Genomic DNA, 20,696 nt, shown 5'->3' on the forward strand with positions numbered 1-20,696 from the left:
GGGCCCGTAGGGTAAGATGTAAGTAACATTGAACTTGGAGTCAAAAGACCTGGATTTGCGTTCCAGCTCCAATACTCACCAGTTGTGTTATCTTGTACAAGTCATCTCTTAGCTCTAAGCCTCATTTCCTCATCTGTAAAATGGAAATATTAATCCTTGTACATCTTAAGAGTAGAAGTAGAAGCCCTTATAGTAACATTTCCTTACTAGATAATAGATAAAGAGGGTTGTCATAGGTAAGAAAACAACAGGAATTATTGAAGACCTTTTTGACTCACCTTAGAGGCCATTGAAGACTTGTGTCATATGAGCAGCCAAAGGACACACTCTTCTATCATTTTAATTCCCCTTCGTGATCACAGAGTAAACTTGTCCCTGTTGTCTTGCCTTAAACAAGGAAACTTAGAGGTCCCTTCATCTTTTAGGTAGGGAAACTGAGGTACAGTGAGATTGGTTACATGACTTGCCAAGGACACAGGTAATAAGTGGCAGAGCTGAGGTTCCATTTCAGATGTTCTGTCCAATGCAGCAGGATTTCTTCAACTTCCCCTAGTGGGCATTTGGAGGAGTGTGCATCCTCTTGGAGAATGAAGCTACCTTATGCAGTTTTTTAAATAGGGATCTGTTACTGCCAGTGCTCACCACTGTTGGAAACTAATGTGAGGAGCTGCCGCATATTCTCTGTAAAGTCACACACCAGAAAATTCTTATTTAAGGTATTGGTGTACTGTTGCTGCTGTTAGTCATTTACCAGATAAATGAAGCTGTTGAGATCCTTGTTGTTTGTCCTTCATTCCCAAAGAGGATCATGACATGAGGAGGTGAGATCATGACTTGGATTTAAGTGAATCAGGGCTATGCAAAGTCACCAGCCCCACTCTTTTCCTCTGGAGCCAGGGACTCAACTGGCCAGTTCCAGTTGAACAATGCAGCTTCCTTCCTTCTTTCCTTCCTTCTCTCCCTCTTTCCTTCATCCACATAGGGAATCATACACTTACTGGTGGGTGCTCTGCCCAAAGGAATATAAATTTTGATCGATGGAACCTGATCTATAGCCTGGTGTTTTTGCTTAAATGTCCTGGTCCAGGGCTCCTCAGAGCAGATTGTCACTGATACATATGTATTTTGATGAATAATATTGTTAATGGTTGCACTAATTAAAATAATACCCTGTTTCATATTCTTTGAATTATTCTTATAGTCAGTAATTATTTTAACGTTTTATCTTTTGGCTTGAAAACTGTATTTCTAACATCCAGTAATACTTAGAGTATTGCTGCTGCTTATAGCAATAAACCGACTAGTTTAAAGATGATCGTCTCCATTTTACACACGAGGAGGGTTAGATTCAAGGGTGAGTCCACGGGGCTGGGGCTCAAGCTTAGGTCTTCTGATTCCAAGTTCAGTGTTGTTTGCCATATGCAAGTTTTTTGCAACTTCTAGCTATATTTTACCTAGCAAGATTTGAGGTATGGATTGCAGGACAGCAAAATAAAGGATTTTGCATTTCAGAAAACAAAACTTGTACTGTGTGTATTTTTTTAATATACCTTTTTCAGCAGAGGATGTTTAACATTTTTCTCATGTTGAAAGGGTGTTTATCAGTTACTTTTATATTGTCTGGTACTTGTTTTGTTCTGTTTACGTGAAGGGAGAGAATCAGGGGGTGATGGAAGGAGCCCTGAGGCGCGGCTAGACCCTGGCTCTGCCGCCAGCTCCCTCTGCCGACCTGGGGAGGTCATTTCACGTCTCTGGGCCTCATTTGTAAAGTGAGAGGATTAAATTAGTCTTTTTTATTTGATAGTAATAAGGGTCAAGATTTTTCCCCACATCTTTGATACCTTCACTTAAATATACACCCTGTGAATTGATTTCTCCACACCTTAGAATCTCCTTGACTCTTGCACGTGACTGTGTCTTCTGTGTGCACTTGGTCTATTTCAGGTGCGTGTCCATCTTTGTCCTCTTTAGTTCCATCCGTGTCTTCCCTATGAGCATGTTTGGGATTGTGATACTAAGGAGTTAAGTCTAAGACTCTGCTGCTTTGATGATAGAAAGTTTGGTATAAAAATCCTTGCAGATTGTTTTTCATTTTTTTCTTCTGCTTGTTTTCTTCAATTTTCAACCTTAGACATGATTGGAATGACTTTTGACTGTTTCTGCTTTATGATGTGAAACTTCTTGTAATCATCCATAATCCTTTTGATAAGATTTTACAATGAGTTTATGATTTAGATTAGAGTTGCCTTTGGTTGTGCCCTCCCTTTCTCTTTCATTCGTTTTCATTTGCGATCTCTCCCTCTCTCTCCCTCCCTCTCTCTCTCTCTCTCTGTCTCTCTCTCTCTCTCTCTCTCTCTCTCTCTCTCTCTCTCTCTCTCTCTCTCTCTCTCTCTCTCTCTCTCTCTCTCTCTCTCTCTCTGTCTCTCTCTCCTAGGCAGTAAAGTGAGTGAAGTGTTCCCTGACTAAGGGACTTTCTGGCATCTTTTGTTCTCGTAGCAATTGGTTTACATTAATTAAACTTCTTTATAAAATAATAGTCATGATAGTTGGAGGTGAGGGGCATAGAAAGGCACTAGTAACTGGAGAGAATCATGAAAAGCCTTGTGTAAGAATTAGTGCTTGAGCCAAACTTTGAAGGAATCTAGGGACACCTAGGAAGGGGAAGGACAGAGGTGTTGTGTGTTCTGGTCAGAGGTAAATAGATGTCATACGGAATGTCACATATGGGAATAGTAAGGTCAGTTTGGCTGACCCACTGAATATATAAAGGGGGGATAACACATAAAAAACCTGAAAAACTAGGTTGGTGCCAAGTTTAAAGGGATTTAAGTGCTTAAGAGAAGAGTTTACATTTTGTCCTAAAGACAAAAGGGAAACAGGAGCTTGTAGACAAGGAACTGTAACCAAAAATCACCAAACTGTACATTCCCTTCCACCATTTGATATTACTAATGATTCGACTGCTAGCCATTTGCTCAAATTCTTGTATGGGTTTAATGAAATATTATCACCCATAAGAAATTACCAATGTGAAGACTTCAGAGAAACTTGGGGTGATTTGAATGAACTGAATCAAAATAAAATGAGCAGAAGTAGGAGAGTGGGTATCACAGTAGCTCCAACAACACCCAGGAGGGCAGCTTGGAGTGCCTGAAGGATTCTGATCAATGCAGAGATTGATCATGACTTCAGAAGACTAATGGTGAGTGTGCCTCATGCTGCTTGTAGAGGAGGGATGAACTAGAGGTGAAGGATCAGGGGTGGCTAGTGTGATGGCTAGGTTTCCTTGGTTGTACTTATTTGTTCCAACGAGGGGCTTTGGAACACTTACTTTGAGAAGTGGGAGAAGGTGTGAGATACGGGGAGAAACATCAGAGCGATACGCAGAAAGAAACAAGTTCAGAAGTGGACAGAAACAAACAGCAGTTTTGTTATTATCTTGTTAAAATCTCTCTTATTTGATTTTTAAAAAAAGTCCTTTTTTAAGTTCTTCCAAGAACTCTTTTTTTGGGACCATTTGACGTTTCTCATTAAAATAGGAGTGGCTTTTTTAGCTCCATTATCTTCTTCTCAATAGTAACCCAGATCTTCTCTATCCCCATTGTAATCATCTGTGCTTGAGTTCTTTCTCCTTTCTTTACTTATTTCATTCATTTATTGATTGTTTTATTTTGTTGTTAGCCGCTGTCAGTGCAATCACGTTCTAGTCCCAAGGTACAGGGAATGCTGCCCCAAGCCTCGGATCTTTCCTACTGTTACATGGGACCCACCCTAGAGCTCTTCTCTCCACTCCTAAGCCACACATGATTTTGCTCCCTCTGGTTCCTCGGGTGGCTGTAAACTATAGCTGTCATTTCTGCCCTGGAACTGAAGCCAGGTATTCTGCTGTCCTGCAAGTGCCCACAGCCAACAGGGTCCCTGCCCCTTGCTACTGCAGTCACTAGGTGTGTGCTAGCTCCTCCTCCTTGCAGCCAGTCTGGGACACATCTGGTCAGCACAGCTGTGCTTGGTGTCCCTTGGCAGTAGTAGGTCCTTTAAGGTCCTATTCAGCTTTCAGACACCCCCACCCCACGCCAGAACAGGTCTTAAGATGAAAGTTTCTAAAACTGGGGCTACTTCTTAGCCCAGCTGCGCCCAGGACTTGTTTGTGAATTTCTGTGTAGTTGGCCTGGAGATGTGCGCTTTACTTGGGTGGGACCTCTGCTCCTGGAGGTTGGGTCTTTCCAGGGGTCTTCTCAAATTGTCTTAGGAGATCGCACAAACAGAGCCAATGCAACCAGGATTAGAAGGGAAGCAGAAAACTGGGAAAGAATTTTTACAACTAGTGTCTCTGATAAAGGCCTTATTTCTAAAATATACAGAGAACTGAGTCTAATTATAAGAACATATCATTCCCCAATAGATAAATGGTCAAAGGATATGAACAGGCAGTTTTCAGAGGAAGAAATTAAAGCTATTTATAGTCGTATGAAAAAGTGCTCTAAGTCACTATTGATCAGAGAGATGCAAATCAAAACAGCTCTGAGACACAACATCACACCTATCAGATTGGCTAACATGACAAAACAGGAAGATGGTAAATGTTGGAGAAAATGTGGGAGAGTTGGAATAGTAATTCATTGTTGGTGGAGCTGTGAGCTGATCCAACCATTCTGGAGAGCAATTTGGAACTATGCCCAAAGGGCTACACAAACGTGTATACCTTTGATCCAGCAATACCGCTAATAGGTCTATATCCCAAAGAGATCACAAAAAAGGGAAAATGTACAAAAATATTTATAGCACTTCTTTTTGTGGTGACCAGGAACTGGACCTTGGGGGGATGTCCATCAATTGGGCAATGGCTGAACAAGTTGTGGTAGATGAATGTAATGGAATACTACTGTGCTATAAGAAATAATGAATAGGAGGACTTCAGAAAAACCTGGAAAAACTTACAGGAACTGGTGCTGAGTGAGGGGAGCAGAACCAGGAGAACGTTGTGCACAGTAACAGCAACAATGTGTGATGACTGACCTTGACAGACTTGGCTCTTCTCAGCAATGCCAGGGACCTAAGACAACTCCCAAAGACTCGTGATGGAAAGTGCTGCCACATCCAGAGAAAGAGTGATGGAGTCTGAATGCAGATGGAAGCAGACTATTTGCTCTCTTTTGTTTTGTTTTTTTCTTTCTCATGGTTCCTCCCATTTATTCTAATTCTTCTATACAACATGCCTGTTGTGAAAACAGGTTTAATAGGAATGGATATGTAGAGCCCATGTCGTATTACAGAGAGAGAGGAAGGGAAGAAAGTGAAGAAAATTTAAAACTTACGGAAGTGAATGTAGAAAATTTAAAATTAATTTAAAAAATTTTTAAAAAGAAAATTAAAAAAATTATCTTAGAAGAATAATTGCTTTACATCCCGTCTTTATTTCTGCTGCTATCAAGTGATCTTCTGTCCTTTTTTGTGGAGGAAATTTGGAGAGCCAAAAGTTTTCTGACCTATTTTGCCATCTTCCCAGAACCCTCTCTTTTTAAATCCTCTTCTTTTTAAAAAGAGTCCTTGTGATCTTAGACTAAAACCCAGTTTTATAATCTGAATCTTTTTTGCCATTTTTAAGTTTTGGTGTCACTCATTTTAACCTAATTTGCCAGTTGAAATGCACTGTCTTAATATCATTCCTCAACTTTGTTTTCTCTTTTTTCCTTCCAGGAGGCTGAGGAACCAGTGGTGGAGTGTCAAGAGTGTGAGACTGAAGTCTCTCCATCACAGACAGGCGGCTCCTCAGGAGACCTGGGGGACATCAGCTCTTTTTCCTCGAAGGCATCCAGCTTGAACCGGATGTCAAGTGGGGCAAGCAGTGGCCTCTCAGTTGCACAAAGCAGTAGCAGCTCAGGGAAGGGAGCTGGTCTTGGCAAAGGGAAAACAAGTGCAACAGAATCTGCAGATTTTGCCTTACCCAGCACACGTGGAGGCCCAGGAAAACTGAGGTGCAGATATTGTATCCAGAGGTAGGGACATGGGCTTAGTGTGGGATGAGGAGGCTGATGTAACTTATGGAAAGGGGAATGATGGGAATGGCAGAAAGAGAGTTCGGAAGATTTTCGCCAGCGCTCAGCACCCCCTTGCCCCAGACTAAATGAGTTCTCTTTTCCTCCCTTGCTTTTGGGTTGTTACAGTAGGTGTTGCTTCTTTAGGGTACTTTTAGCTGATCAGTTAAGATACTGCTGGAGGATCAGTGTGAGCCTGTCACTCTCGTTCTGCTGGCAAAGTACCTTCCTTCATAGGCCAGAGACCCTGATGGGCTCCTAGTAGCAAATCATAGGAGGTATGTGAATATTAGGAATATGATGGACATGATGGGGGTGTGCTATTCCTGTGACTCTTTCCCTGCTTCTTAGGAACTGCCTTGGAAACCATAGAATCATAGAGATGTAGATGGAAGGGACCTTAAGAGTATAGAGTTCAAACCACTCATTTTTCAGATGAAGAAACTGAGGCCTGAGAAATTAGGTTCTTTACCCAAGTTCATACAGATAGTAAGTAGCAGAGCGAGAATTCAAACCCAGATTTTCTGATGCCAGATCCAGAGCTTTCCCACTGCACCATGCTGCCTTTCTCACTTCCAAAGTCTTTTGCTTTTATGAGAAGTAAAACAGGTTTGGGGTGATGACTTCACACGGGTTCTTTACTTTCTAATGCAGATTCTGTCGTGGACAGGAAGGCAAGACAAATAGAAGGAGGTTTGCTGAGTTTGAAGCTTGTGCTCAGAAGATTGATTAGGAGGCATTTAGCTTCATCATAGACAAGAATAAAGCTCACTGTTTTCCTCCTTTCTGTTTTTACTCCCTTCCATTTCATGATTGAGATGTGACTCATACGCTAGCTTATCACTGAATTAGGGGCTGGTACGTGTTGACCAGGCCTGCAGCCTGGCATGAGAATTCCCTAATAGGTGCCCTCCGACTAACTTGCCTTTGTTCTGCAGCGCTAGAAAAGGGGTCACTCAGATAGGGGCATCGGTGTGTGAGGAGGATGGCGATGCCGGCCTTGGCATCAGACAGGGAGGAAAGAGTCCCGTCACACCTCGCGGCAGAGGACGACGGGGCCGCCCTCCTTCTCGGGCGACTGGCACCAGGTATTTGGGCAGTGTGAGATGTGCTTCGTTGGGTTTTTGTTCATTAAAATAGGAGGAGGAGAGAGTAGTGTATGGGGTGCCAGGAGAGAAGAGGGGATGGTGTAGGGACTGCCAGATGATGTGAGTAAAGGTGAGAGCAGCTGGAAGACCAGACTCATGACTTCAGAATCCGTGGCTGATCATTCCGCTCCTTCTCTGAGGCAGGGAAATGAGAAGTTAATGTGCATCCTCCTTAATTCATTCATCTCATTCTCACTTCCTCATTCTACATTTCCTTTTCAGAGAAACAGCTTTGCCTAGCCCTCTTGGTGTCGAGGATATCTCAACAAGTGTCTCGCCGGAGGATAAACCCTTCACTCGCATTGTACCCCGTATGCCAGATGCCAACAAACGAGCAGATGGCAGTACTGGAGGTTTACGCCGTAGCGACTCTCCAGAGATTCCTTTGCAGGTTGTTGCTGGCCCATCTGATGGCCTCGACTCCTCCTCTCCAGGAAACAGCTTTGTAGGGCTCCGCGTTGTAGCCAAGTGGTCCTCCAATGGCTATTTTTATTCTGGGAAAATAACACGAGATGTTGGAGCTGGGAAGTATAAGCTCCTTTTTGATGATGGCTATGAATGTGATGTGTTGGGCAAAGACATTCTGTTGTGTGACCCGATTCCGCTGGAGACAGAAGTGACAGCCCTTTCAGAGGATGAATATTTCAGTGCAGGTAATGAAAGGAGCAAAGTTTTTAATAGCTCAGTGTGTCCTTGGATACGTGGGGTGCTTTCATCAGTTACTGAAAAGTCCCCCCAACCTGACTATTCATTAGGGTCCGGTCAGAAATCATTCACCCAAAACTAGCCGCTCTGATTGCTTCCTTTTTTATTTACTGTCTGTCTTGATAAAACCAGACAGATGACTGCAACTGAAATAAATCAGATAAGTAACTGTTCCTAGGAAGAAGTTGTACTGATGCCTGCGGGTGTTCACATGTATGCAAAAGTGCACATACCCAGTTTTGTCTGGTTTGAGGAACTGGCTTTCTGTCCTCACTCCTTCCCCTCCAGGGTACAAGTTTCTGAGGGGTAGCAGTGAGAATCTTTTCTGCTCTATGCCTTTCATTGTTTCCTCTTTCTGAATTAAACTGGTAGTAAGATATTGTTCATTTGTTACTTAGAAACAGTTTACCTTTCTCAGAGTTTTTCTTTTCCTTTAGATGATGAGGAAAAAATTATTTTGTTTCTGAGAACTCAGGCAATATTTTATGATTAGGAATCTTGAGTTTCTATTGCTTGCTCTTGTCAGTCTGGAGCAGGCTTGCTCATCTTATGGTTCTTGATGGCAGGGCAGTTTAGAAAGATGATGTCTAGTAAGAGTTCCATTTTTAAAAAAAATTTGTTCTGTGACTGAAAGAATTCTACCAAATATATGAAACAAAACAAACACCAAAAATTTGGTCTAAAATATGTTCCAGATATATGTACCAAATTCTGAAAACTTGGTTTTAGGTACGAAAATAGCTCTTGTAGGTCCGCGTTTAGCTCTTTGAACACCAAAGATATATTGTCTCCAGAATAAATCCTGGAGAAAATAATTTAATTCGATCCCTTTGAGCTCTCAGAATTATTTCTACAAGTCAGTACCAGTGGCTTGTTTCTTAAATTCTTTTGTTTCTTTTTTAAGTCTATGAAGTATTATGTAGCTCTTACTCTGGCTGATTAATTCTTGACTTGCTGGTGTTTCTTTTAAAACTTGGGATTTCTCTTGTTGAGTTCTGTAGTTTTGTGGAGCTCAGGAAGGATTGTAAAGAAATTTATGCTGACGAGCAGAACTCAGTCTTACTTTCTCTCTCTTGTTTCTGACATTTGTCTCAAGCCTGTGATACAGGATTCTGAAAGTCGGCTCCTTGGGTTTCAGAGGTTGGTTTTTCCAGCTCTATAGTGGAACACAGGCCGGTAGAAAAGAACAAAACGGGTTCTCCTGATCATGGGTTTGAGGATGAGGTGGTGTGAAGAATCCTTTGTTAGAAACCCTGTTCTCCAATTAACATCCCAACAACCAAGCACGATTGGCGTACGCTTACAGGCTTATTGACAAACCAAGGATTGTTATGAGGGTGTTGAGGATTTCACAGAGCTTGGTTGTGATAGAATCATGATTAGAACCCAGATCTCCCAGTTTCTGTTCATACTCTCTCTTTATCCTAAGAAACTGGGTCAGAATTAGAGCAATGGTGTGTTTTTTCCCTTTTGTTCTGATTCTTCTTTCACAACATGACTAATGCAGAAGTGTGTTTAACATGATTGTACATGTATAACCTGTATCAGATTGCTGGCTGTCTGGGAGAGAGAAAAATTTGCAACTCAAAATCTTACAAAAATGAGTCTTGAAAACTATCTTTACATGTAATTGGAAAAAGTACTGTTAAGAAAAAAAAAGAAAAGGAAAAAAAGAATTAAAACAACGAGACTAAGAGGAGAGTGAGAGAGGAGCAAGCAGGAAAGACACATTTCTGCTTCGTACCAGCTTGTCTCAGTTTCCCCTTTTCTTCAGGTGCCCGCCCACTCCAAATCTGAATGTCAGGTATATACTTCCCAAAAAAAAACAAAATTAAAAAGGATTAATGAGTTACATCAGCTACTCTACAGCACATCGTAATTTCAAGAGAACTATTAGAGCCATCAAAAAGCCAGCAGTGTTTGGCTTGAGAAATAACTGGTGGCTCTTACCCCAGAACCCTCTTTCTGACGCCCTCGAACTTTCCTTCCCCCAACTCCAGTGCGGTAGTGGGATACACTTTGGCTGGTAATACACTAGCTGTGACAACTCGTGTGTAGTCATAGCCCAGCTTTCAAGTGTTCGAATCAGCTGGTTTAGGTTCACTGGGCAGAGCACAGAGTGGACACAAGTAATGGACTACGTGGGATGGCATCACTGACCACAGCTTTCCTTTATTTTCTTCCCACGCGTGGTAAAAGGACACAGAAAAGAATCTGGGGAATTATAATACAGTATTGAAAAAGAGGGCCAAAGGAAATGGTACAAGCGAATGGCAGTTATCTTATCTTTGGAACAAGGGAACAAACTGAGGGAGCAGTATGGGCTTGGTCCATATGAGCCAGTAACACCCCTCACCAAGGCCGCAGACATTAGCTTAGGTAAGATCGGTGTTCTCTGCAGCTAATCTCAGGAAGCCTTGTCAAGCCTGTATTAAAAGGCAGTCTTTTGGGTAGCTTGATTAACTTTGTTATTGTTGTATCCACTTGTGGCTGATTAGATGGAGATCAGGTGCATATTCCTGGGCCACTGTCTGTTCCTGTTCCCTTCCCGGAACCTTCTAGTAAATCGTTTTAATTAGATCTATGTTTACTTTGTCTGAGATCAGGACTGCTGTCCTTGCTTTTTTTTACTTCAGCTGAAGCATAATACATTCTGCTCCAGCCTTTTACTTTTGCTCTGTGTGTGTCTCTCTGCTTATAAACAACATTGTAGGATTATAGTTTTTGATCCACTCTGCTGTCTTCTTCCGTTTTATGGGAGAGTTCATCCTATTCACATTCACAGTTCTGATGACCAACTGTGCCTCTTTCTGTCCATCCTATTTTCCCCCTTGTTTGCACTTTTCTCTCACCTTTCACCCTTTCCCTTCTGACCTGCTATGCTTCTGACCATCACTTTCCTCAATCTGCTCTCTCCTTTGTATCAGCTCCCTCCCTTTTCTTTCCACTTTTTCCTCTTACTTCCCATAGGGTAAGCTAGATTTCTAAAACCAGCTGTATGTATATCTTATTCTCTGTTAATCCAGTGAGATTAAAGTTCAAATGATATTTGCCCCCCTTGGGGCCTCCCTCACACTTCTCTCTGCTGTAATAAGTCTTTATGCCTCTTCTTGTGATGTAACTTATTCTGTCCTACCTCCCCCTTTCCTCTTCTCCAAGTACAAGTTTCACCCCTTAATTTTTTTTATCATCACATCAAAGTCAGCTTCTACCCACATGCTCTAATCTATGTGTGCCTCTTCTAACTATCCTGATAAAGATGCATCTGTCAGGAGTTACAAGTGTCACTTTCCCATGTAGGGATATAAACAGTTTAACCTTAATGAATAGCACTTTTTTTCTTTCCTGTTTACCTTGTTATGCTTCTCTTAAGTCTTGTAGTTAAAGATTGAATTTTCTGTACAGCTCTGGTTTTTTTTCTTTTCATCAGGAATAATTGACAGTCCCCTATTTCATTGAAGGTCTGTCTTTTCCCCTGAAAGATTATGCTCAGTTTTGCTGGGTAGTTGATTCTTTGTTGTAATCAAAGCTCCTCTGTCTTCCAAAATATCCTATTTCAAGCCCTCTGATCCTTTAATGTAGAAGCTGCCAAGTCTTGTGTAATCCTGGCTGTGGTTCCGTGATATTTAAATGATTTCTTTCTGGCTGCTTGCAGTATTTTCTCCTTGATCTGATAATTCTGGAACTTGGCTACAATATTCCTTGGCGTTCTCATTTTGGGGTTTCTTTCAGTAGGTGAGTCTTTCAATGTCTGTATTACCCTCTGATTCTAGGCATCAAAGCAGTTTTCCTTGATAATTTCTTGAAAGATGCTGTCCAGGCTTTTTTTTTGTTATGATCAGGGCTTTCTGGTATTTCAATAATTCTTAAATTATCTTTTCTGGATCTATTTTCCAGATCAGTTGTTTTTCACATGAGGTATTTTACATTTTCTTCTATCTTTTCATTCTCTTGCTTTTATTTGACTGATTCTTGATGTCTCATAGAATCATTTCCTACCACTTGCCCAACTTTAATTTTTAAGGAATTATTTTCTTCAGTTAGCTTTTTGTACCTTTTTCCATTTGGCCAGTTCTACTTTCTAAGAAATTGTTTTCTTCGGTCAATTTTTGTCCTTTTTCAAACTGTTGACTCTCTCTTGAATACTTCTAATTTCTTTTCCCAGTTTTTTCTTCTACCTCTTTTATTTGACTTTTTAAATCCTTCTTAAACTCTCCCAAGAAGGTATTTTGGGCTTGAGACCAATTGAGACCAAAGGGAATGCCCCCTTTGAGGTTTTCTGGATGTAGGTTTATTGACAGTTTTGCTTTCCTCTGAGTTTGTGTTTTGATCTTCCCTGTCACCGTTGTCACTTTCTGTTATCAGTGTTTGTTTTTGCTTCTTGATCATTTTTGGAGCCTGTTTAGTAGTTTTTAAAGTTGAGCTTTCCTGCTAGAGTACAGGCCACACTGTCCCAAGCTTCTTGTGCTAGGGGCCAGAGGCCTGGTCACTAGCTTTGTGTACTGGGGCCTCAGGTACTGGTAGCTTACCTGTTGATGAGATAGAATCCTAGTGGTGGTATCTGGCATGTGCTGAGGCCAGGTGGAGTTTTTCTGTATTTCTCTTGGGCTGCACTGAAGCACATGGAAAGTCTGGCCACTGAAGGATGCCTGCCCCACCTTGTAGTAAATCCTTAGGCTTCTTGCCTCAGCCCAGCAGAGATAAAGCAAATCTTCAGTCAACCCTCCTCAGCTCAGCAAGAAGTAAAACAAATCTTCAGCCATAGAAGTGTGAAACAAAATATGGAATGGTCTTAGAATATGTTTTATAGTGCAGTGGGAAGTGTGAGGGAAGGATTCGGGGCCTTATATTGTGAGAACTAATTACTTTCTGTCTTACTTGGTTATAGATAATTTGGTGGAGCGTAAGCGAAAACGACGAAGTAACCTCAACTCCCCAGGCACCCCCACTACCTCCAGCAGCAGTGCCACTGCCACTCCTCCTCGTAAAGCTCTCGAAAGTCCCCGAGTCTCTATGGGGCCTCTCTCTGGGAAGAGGAAACTGATATGCCCTGAGGAAGATTGATCCCCTGCCAAGCGAGGCAGCAAGTCTGCCACAATGTAAATGCTCTTCCTTCAGATACCTTCATGACATGCAAATGGTAGTCTTCTTGGCAAAAGATAATAAAGTATTGTGAAAAACAAAGTAGTGTTAATTATGTGGCCTTTTGTTCTCCTGGTAATGAGCTGTGTACGTATTCAGCTAGGCAGGGCGTAAGATGCTTTCATATAGCCTCCTGTTTTAGGGCACTCCAGCTCATTGAGGAGTTAATCACTCCTTTCTACCCCCTCACCACAATATTCTTGGCAGAGTAAGGTAAAGAGGGAATGGCAATAATATCTGAAACATTTAAATGATAATTTTTGTGATGGGGGTAGTTGGGGGGGGGGGGCCTGGGAAAAGAATCAGGGCTGATGGGGGCAAAATTTAGAGGCAGGTGAAGTTTGTGGTTGTCACTTATCCATGGTACATGTGCTTCTTGGTGTCTCATTTGCCCTCAGAACCTGGGAACTCATTGTCTCACGATGTCCAGCGACTGTCCAGCACTGCTTCGTTGTGGCACTTTGCATGACTTTTACTAACCTGTGTTCCATGTTCCAGTGGCTTCTCCAGTCTCTTCAACTTTAATGAATTCTTATTCCTTTGGTGCTGGGATGTAGGAAAGTAGTTTGATTAAATTGCAGTGTTAAGTTTTATTAAAAGGGCAGCTGTTTTTGTGTTCAGACTTGTTGGTTGTATCTTCATCATCTGGGTGTCAAAATGTCCCTAGATGCAAGCTTCTTTCTAGCTCGTTCTTTTATCTGGGGAAAACGTTACCTGTCATCTTCGTCTTTATATGAGCCTTACAGTCAATTTTCCTGACACAAATCCCCATTTTCTTTTATTCCTGGAAAATTGAACAAAGAGGATCAAACAAATCTGGATGTGTCATAAACCCTTAGCTAACAGGTTCACCTCCTTCCCAGGTACTGGAAACAGTAACAGAACAGACACTGACCAGGGGGGAGTTCTAATGACCATGAGTCCTCTCCTAGCTAGTCCCGTAAACGTTTGGTTTGGATGTGTAAAAATTCTAATTATTCTTGTGTATTGAAAGATTTTTCATTTTATGCATATCACCGTGTCATTGATTTTATTATGATTTTTATTTAAGTTAAAAAAATAAAATTTTCATTTATGTTTACTCTACATAGTTGTTTTTGTTTTTTCCTCATGTAACATAGTTGTCATCTCAGAAGTAAACAAAATAGAGTGGAATGTTGTATACTACTTTGTACTCAGGCAGGTAGGATTCATTTAATTTAACGAACATTTATATGTGCCTACTGTGTGTAGAATGCTATATTCTTAGGTTCCTTGGCTCTGGTACAACGTGAGAGTTCTCTGTAATAATGTTGTTTTTGTTCTTAACCAGGTACCGTGGGAGTAGGAGAATTTGTGAGTCCATGCGAAGGTGGAGACAATGCTGGAGAGCCATTAGCTTTGGAAGACCAGAGGGGACCGTTACCCCACAACAAGACTTTGTTTCTGGGCTATGCTTTTCTCCTCACCATGGCCACAGCCAACGATAAGCTAGCCAACCGATCTAAATTGCCAGATGGTCCTACTGGGAGCAGTGAGGAAGAGGAGGGTGAGACCACTGTCCTCATTTCCCATGGAAATTTGTGGGTTTCTGACATAGCTTCCCATTTCCCTCATATTTATTCTAGTTGCTCCACTTGTTTAGTAAGCCTGTGCTTGGTGCCCTTTGTCACGTAGAGAAGCTCTAAAACAAGTGGAAATCGACCCTGAACTAAGGACGGAGGAAAGCAAACACGCCTCCTCTAAGTAGCCGACGTCTTTCCTATCCAAGTTTTAAGGAAAAGGCTGTAGCAGAACTGGTGGGAGGGGGAGAAAGGCAACTGGCTTTCAGGGGACTTTGGAAGGGGGGGTATGTGGCGATAGCAGGTCTTCTGTCAAGGACTGTCAACAAGCAATTTCTAGACATTTTTCATCCATTTGACTGCAAACTAAACGTACAATTATGTTAATAACATCATGGGGAGTTATGAGAAAGACTTGTTCTCTGCCTTCAGAAAGTCTTGAGTCTTAAGACTCTTAAGAGGGAAAAAAGGAAAGTATGAATTTAAATAAGAATGGCTGACAAAAACACATCAATCTACCCATTATGGCTAAGGCTCAGACTTTTCTCTAATGTGATATTTGAACACTAGCTACGGATTTCTGGCTGACATTAAGTCTTGGAAGAGCAAACTGTATTTGGCGGTAGTATCACCATTAGTGATCAGCAGCCATAGTAGCTCTTCAGGGTTGTGTCTCTAACCCCAGTTAATGAACAAGCTATTTATTTTTGCTGAATTTTTAACATTAGCCAAACCTCCCTGTACAATGTTAATATTAGTTGAATGTTAGCCAAAATTTGGATTTTCTGATAAGTGCCAAGTATTCAGAGAAATGGGAAAAATGTAAAGGAGGGCAGGATTTGCAGGAGACATCTTGGAAGGCTACAGGGAATCACTTTAGCAGAAAAGAGAAGCAATTGTGCTTCATTTTTTGTTACTGGTGGTGTGTTTTATAACTTGGAGAATGAATAGGGGCATGGAAGGGACAGGAAGTGGATGAGCTTTTCCCACTAAAGAGAATTGAGGTGTAATAGAAAGGCTTCCTCTTGAACTCATTGGAATCCAAAAATATATAGCTTGTTAACTGGCTTCTAAGCTGATTATATATTTGGATTTGATTGTATAGGTAATTTGTGTTCTGAAAAGGGGACATTGATATTTGGGGCCTCATTTTTCTTTACCTTCCTAATGTTGCCAGATCTTGTTCTCATTCATATTCTTTCTCCTTTCTTGCTTCTCTTTCTCCCAGCCTTCTGCTTCTCACCCTTAAGAATTTTGATGATAAAAATCCCCATTTCATCGTCCTCATTTTCATGCACTATAATCATGTAACAGCATTGATTCCCAAGTAACTGGACTCTGAGAAGGGAAGGAGCATGAGGTCATCCTGGGGATTTATATGGGATGACGGGTTAAAGTGGTTGGTTCTAGGACTGTTAAGAATCCATTCAGTTTTTGGTTCTGTCCCATCAGGTAGGGAAAATTGTATCTCCAAATACAGACGTTGAATCCGTAGTAACTGGGATAAATTAGAGAATATATAAGACAATACAGTTGGAGGTTAAAACCTAAATAGGCACAAAACTAGCAGTCCTATAACAAAAAACAATTGAAATGAAATTACTAATGTACTAGAAGGTGAATGTGACTCATCATCACGGACTATTAAGTCAACATAATGACGCTGCATTGTATTCTTGTGGTGTCGGGTCAGACCTTTGTAGATGTCCAGTTTTGGTATTTATTTTAAGAGAGATATAGAGTAGCTAAAGTCTGCACAAAAGAGGAATAATTAGAGGAAGAGCAAACAGAAACTTGGTGGAAAACATCAATAGGTTGAGGCATTAGATGTAAATGACTGGCTCAGGAGTTCATTGAGTGTGTGAGGTGGTACCGGAAGCAGGGACCTGCAGCTCTGATTTTCTCCTGGAGTGCTGTTTTATATTTGACCTAGAATAGTGGACTGGAGGATATCTCCCAGGTTCAGTTTTTAGCTCTCCTGTTTATTAGTTGTGTGACCTTAGGCAAGTAGCTTAACATTTGTGCCTTCCTTTCTTCTCTAAGACGAAGCTAACATTTCACTGTGCACCTCACAATAGTTGCTGTGGGGAAGGTACTTTATAAACTTAAAGGCATTATATATAAATATGAGCTAATATTATAGAGTAAGGTGATTATTTCTGGAAATTTTTGATGGGGAGGGTGGAGGGTTGAAATAGAAAACCATGCACTGGATTGGGTTTTTTTTTTTTTTTTTAACATTAAAACAAATTAATCTGAATCCAGTCGGCTAGAAGCCTTAACCAGAATTTTCTCTCTCATTTGTAATTTCTATATTCCATTTACATTGGAGAGGAGTAAGTGACCCAAAAGAAAAAAAAATGGATTGAGGATTTGTTTAAAAACAACACCCCTAAAGCTTTCAGGATAGAACCTGGTATCAGTGACTGCCACCTTCTACAGCAACTTTAAGATTATATGGTAATCATTAATATTCAGATTTCATCTAAATATAATATCTGATTTATCAAATAACAGGTTTTCTTTTATTATCCTCTACTAAGGCGTTGGCTAATAATACATTCTAGAAAAATTTTTCAACAAAAATTGAGACAGTTTTTCCGGATAATCCATAAATTACATTGGGATGTCTCCCTTTTTGTCCTCCAGCACTCCTGTACTGCTCCCCCTGCCCGGCCTCTGCCTCCAGCGTTTTGGGCACATTAAGTGTTAGTGTGGGTGGGGGGAAAGTGTGAATGAGGGGGATGTGTGAAGGTCTATGTAAAGAGAGTACTCATCAGTTGTTCTTCATCTCCACAGAGGACAGAACTAGAGGAAATGGGCTAGTTTGCAGCAGGAGAGATTTAGGTTAGACATAAGGAAGAACTTCCTGATGGTAAGGGTTATTAAACATTGGAACAGACTATCCTGGGAAGTTGGGGGATTTCAATCCCTGTAAGCAGCCATGGTCTAGATGCAGTCCTGACTGGGAAGATTCTCGATATTCTTTCCACCTTTATTGTCCTATCTCCATTCCTCAACTGTCCCACCACCCTTTCTTCTGGCAGCCTTTTCCACCTTTCAAGAACTCTTTTGATCCATGGGGAGACCCTTGAACTGGCTTTGGAGACAGCTGGGGAGTGGGAGAATGGGTAGTAGGAAGCCAAGTATAAAATAGGAGATCACAAATGAGAAGTTTCTGGCAATAACTGGATTTTACTGGTTCTTCTCACTTGATGTAGAATTTTTGGAAGCTCCCCCTTACAACAAGCAGTATACAGAGTCCCAGCTTCGAGCAGGAGCTGGCTACATTCTTGAAGACTTCAATGAAGCCCAGGTGAGCATTTCCTCTTTTGTAGCTACATGAAGTTGCTGTACATCAGATGCTGGGGTAAGTAGGGCATAAAGTTGAGGCTTAGCATGGGGAGAATACTGTTGCTAGGAACAGAAAAGATGGGGATTGGAATTGGAAAGAAATTTGCACTTCACATTTCTGATTTTTGGCCTGTAGACTGGCATTATTTGCGAATTTCTGCAGGGGCATTAGGGCATTCTGGAGGTTTGGTGAGTTGCATTAAAGGGAAATAAGAAGCTTTTTTGGCACCTGGACGGGCTAAGGCACATGGTACTGTCTGGAGGGCTTCGTCTCAGTTCCCCTCTCAATTTGTTGGGAATACCTTTCAGGGATCATGTTAGAACAAAATCACTGAGTGTATCTGCTGAATTTCTTCCTTCTCAGTGTGATGTGGCCTATCAGTGTCTTCTGATTGCGGATCAGCACTGTCGGACCCGCAAGTACTTCTTGTGCCTTGCCAGTGGGATCCCTTGTGTGTCTCATGTCTGGGTCCACGACAGCTGCCATGCCAACCAGCTCCAGAACTATCGAAATTACTTGCTGCCAGCTGGGTACAGTCTTCAGGAACAGAGGATCCTGGAATGGTAAGGATTCTGAAGTCCATTTTGAATTCAGTAGCATTGTAGCAAATGTGCAAGTGAGAACCTGGGCAGGGCAGTACTGTGTGCAGTGATAAGCTTTGGGTGAGAAAGGCTTCTCACTCAGTAAGCATTTATTAAGTGCATATTACGTGCTGGGTGTTGTGCTAAGTACTAGGGATAAAAAAGACAATCCCAGCCCTCTAGGACCTTACAGTCTAATGGGAGAGATGCAGATAGTTATGTACAAGTAAGTTGAATACAGAATAAACAGGAAATAATTAAAAGAAGGAAGGCACTAGAATTAAGAGGGGTTGGGAAAGTCTTTCTGTAGAAAATGAGATTTTAAAAACAAGCAGAATTTTATATTTATATTTTATATTTGATCCTGGAGGCAATAGGGAGCCATTGGAGTGTATTGAGTAGTGGAGGGCTGACATGGTCAGACCTGCACTTCAAGAAAATGATTTTGGTGGCTGGAGGGTGGACAGGAGCAGGAAGAGATCGGAAGCAGGTGGGCCTGTACCAGGGTGTGGCCTGTCTGAGGAGAGAAGGGGACATATTTGAGAGATGTTGCAAAGGTAAAATCAACAGGCCTTGGCCACAGATTGGATATGGGAATGAGAGATAGTAAAGAGTCCAGAACAACTCCTACATTATGAGCCCGAGGGATTAAGAGGATGGTGTTACATTTGACAGAAATAGGGAAATGGGGTGGGGGAGAATGTTTAGGGGGAGAGATGAGTGATTTTTAGATGTGTTTAGTTTGAGATGTCTGAAAAGAAGTTGGAAATGAGAGATTGAACATCAGGAGAAGTTGGGACAGGTAAATTTGAAAATCAACACAGAGAAGAGAATTAAATTCATGGGAACTATGAGATTACCAAGTGAAGTAGGATAGAGGGAGAAAGGAACAGGGCTCAGGACACAACCCTGTGTGACACCTGTAATTAGAGGGCATGAACACTGAAACCGAGCTGTCTAATAAGTAGGAGAACCAGGAGACAGTAACGTCTAAAAGACCTGGAGAGAAGAAAGTATCAAAGGCTCTGGTTTGGTCGAAGGGAATGAGGACTGAGAAAGCCCGTTGGTTTTGGCAATTAAGAGATCGTTGGTGACTTTGGAGAGAGCAATTTCAGTAGATTGATGAAGCTGGAAGCCAGGTTGCAAGGCGTTAAGAAGAGAGTGAGAGGAGAGAAAGGCGCTTGTTACAGATGGCTTTTTCAGGTTTAGTCTTACAGGGCAGAAGAGATACAGGATGATTTAAGGCATGGAAGGATCAAGTGCTGTTTTTTTCAGGATGGAGGAGATACGTTGTCTATGTTTCTCTAGGCAGTAGAAAGGAAACGAGGAGGCAATGAAATATGAAAAATAAGTTATAAAGAGAGGATTCTGGGAAGATAGTCATGTAGGTTAGAAAACTTTCAGCTCTCCACATTTTCTCCACAAAAGAAAGACCTTGCTTAAGAGCAGCAGAAATAAAGGGGTAAAGCAGTTGTTGCCTAACACAGTTTGAGAAGATTCCAGGAAAGACCCAAACTCCAGGGGCCTGAGTTTCTATCTGAATGAAGTGCAGACACCTCCAAGCCAATCCCACAGAGTGAACAAACAAGCCCTGGGGCAGCTAGGTTGATAGGCAGCCCCAGCTTCAGAAACTTTCATCTCCAGAACAGTGTTGGGGAGATGAGGTGGGAGGTGGGGGTGTCTGAAAGCTGAATAGAAGATTGAAGGACTTTCCACTGCCAAGGGACACCAAGCACAGCTGTGCTGACCAGATGTGTCCCAGACTGGCTGCAGGGAGGAGGAGCTAGCACACACCTAGTGACTGCAGTAGCAAGGGGCAGGGACCCTGTTGGCTGTGGGCACTTGCAGGACAGCAGAATACCTGGCTTCAGTTCCAGGGCAGAAATGACAGCTGTAGTTTGCAGCCACCCGAGGAACCAGAGGGAGCAAAATCATGTGTGGCTTAGGAGAGGAGAGAAGAGCTCTAGGGTGGGTCCCATGTAACAGTAGGAAAGATCCGAGGCTTGGGGCAGCATTCCCTGTACCTTGGGACTAGAACGTGATTGCACTGACAGCTGCTAACAATAAAATAAAACAATCAATAAATGAATGAAATAAGTAAAGAAAGGAGAAAGAACCCAACCACAGATGATTACAATGGGGATAGAGAAGATCTGGGTTACTATTGAGAAGAAGATAATGGAGCTAAA

The 20,696-nt window shown here is 41.8% G+C and overlaps 1 protein-coding gene across 14 annotated transcripts in view; it reads left to right on the plus strand.

The window, feature by feature from the left end:
• Positions 1 to 20,696, plus strand: part of LOC140514418 (TP53-binding protein 1-like) — a 130,669-nt gene that overhangs the window by 105,956 nt on the left and 4,017 nt on the right. For 6 of the 14 annotated variants that reach the window (XR_011970594.1, XM_072624740.1, XM_072624744.1 and 3 more), the window contains 6 exons: positions 5,698 to 5,996; positions 6,974 to 7,123; positions 7,406 to 7,836; positions 14,343 to 14,558; positions 17,793 to 17,887; positions 18,290 to 18,489. Coding sequence is in view for 11 of the 14 variants with exons in the window: in XM_072624740.1 (XP_072480841.1) it covers positions 5,698 to 5,996; positions 6,974 to 7,123; positions 7,406 to 7,836; positions 14,343 to 14,558; positions 17,793 to 17,887; positions 18,290 to 18,489 (1,391 nt within the window). In the remaining 3 variants the exon portion in view is untranslated. Of the gene's footprint in view, positions 1 to 5,697; positions 5,997 to 6,973; positions 7,124 to 7,405; positions 7,837 to 10,087; positions 10,268 to 12,776; positions 13,073 to 14,342; positions 14,559 to 17,370; positions 18,251 to 18,289; positions 18,490 to 20,696 lie in introns of those variants that run through there. The other 8 variants (XR_011970595.1, XM_072624741.1, XM_072624749.1 and 5 more) reach the window with 8 other exon arrangements.

This window comes from Notamacropus eugenii, chromosome 7, assembly GCF_028372415.1.
Source record: "Notamacropus eugenii isolate mMacEug1 chromosome 7, mMacEug1.pri_v2, whole genome shotgun sequence".
In the NCBI taxonomy this organism is placed as follows: domain Eukaryota; kingdom Metazoa; phylum Chordata; class Mammalia; order Diprotodontia; family Macropodidae; genus Notamacropus; species Notamacropus eugenii.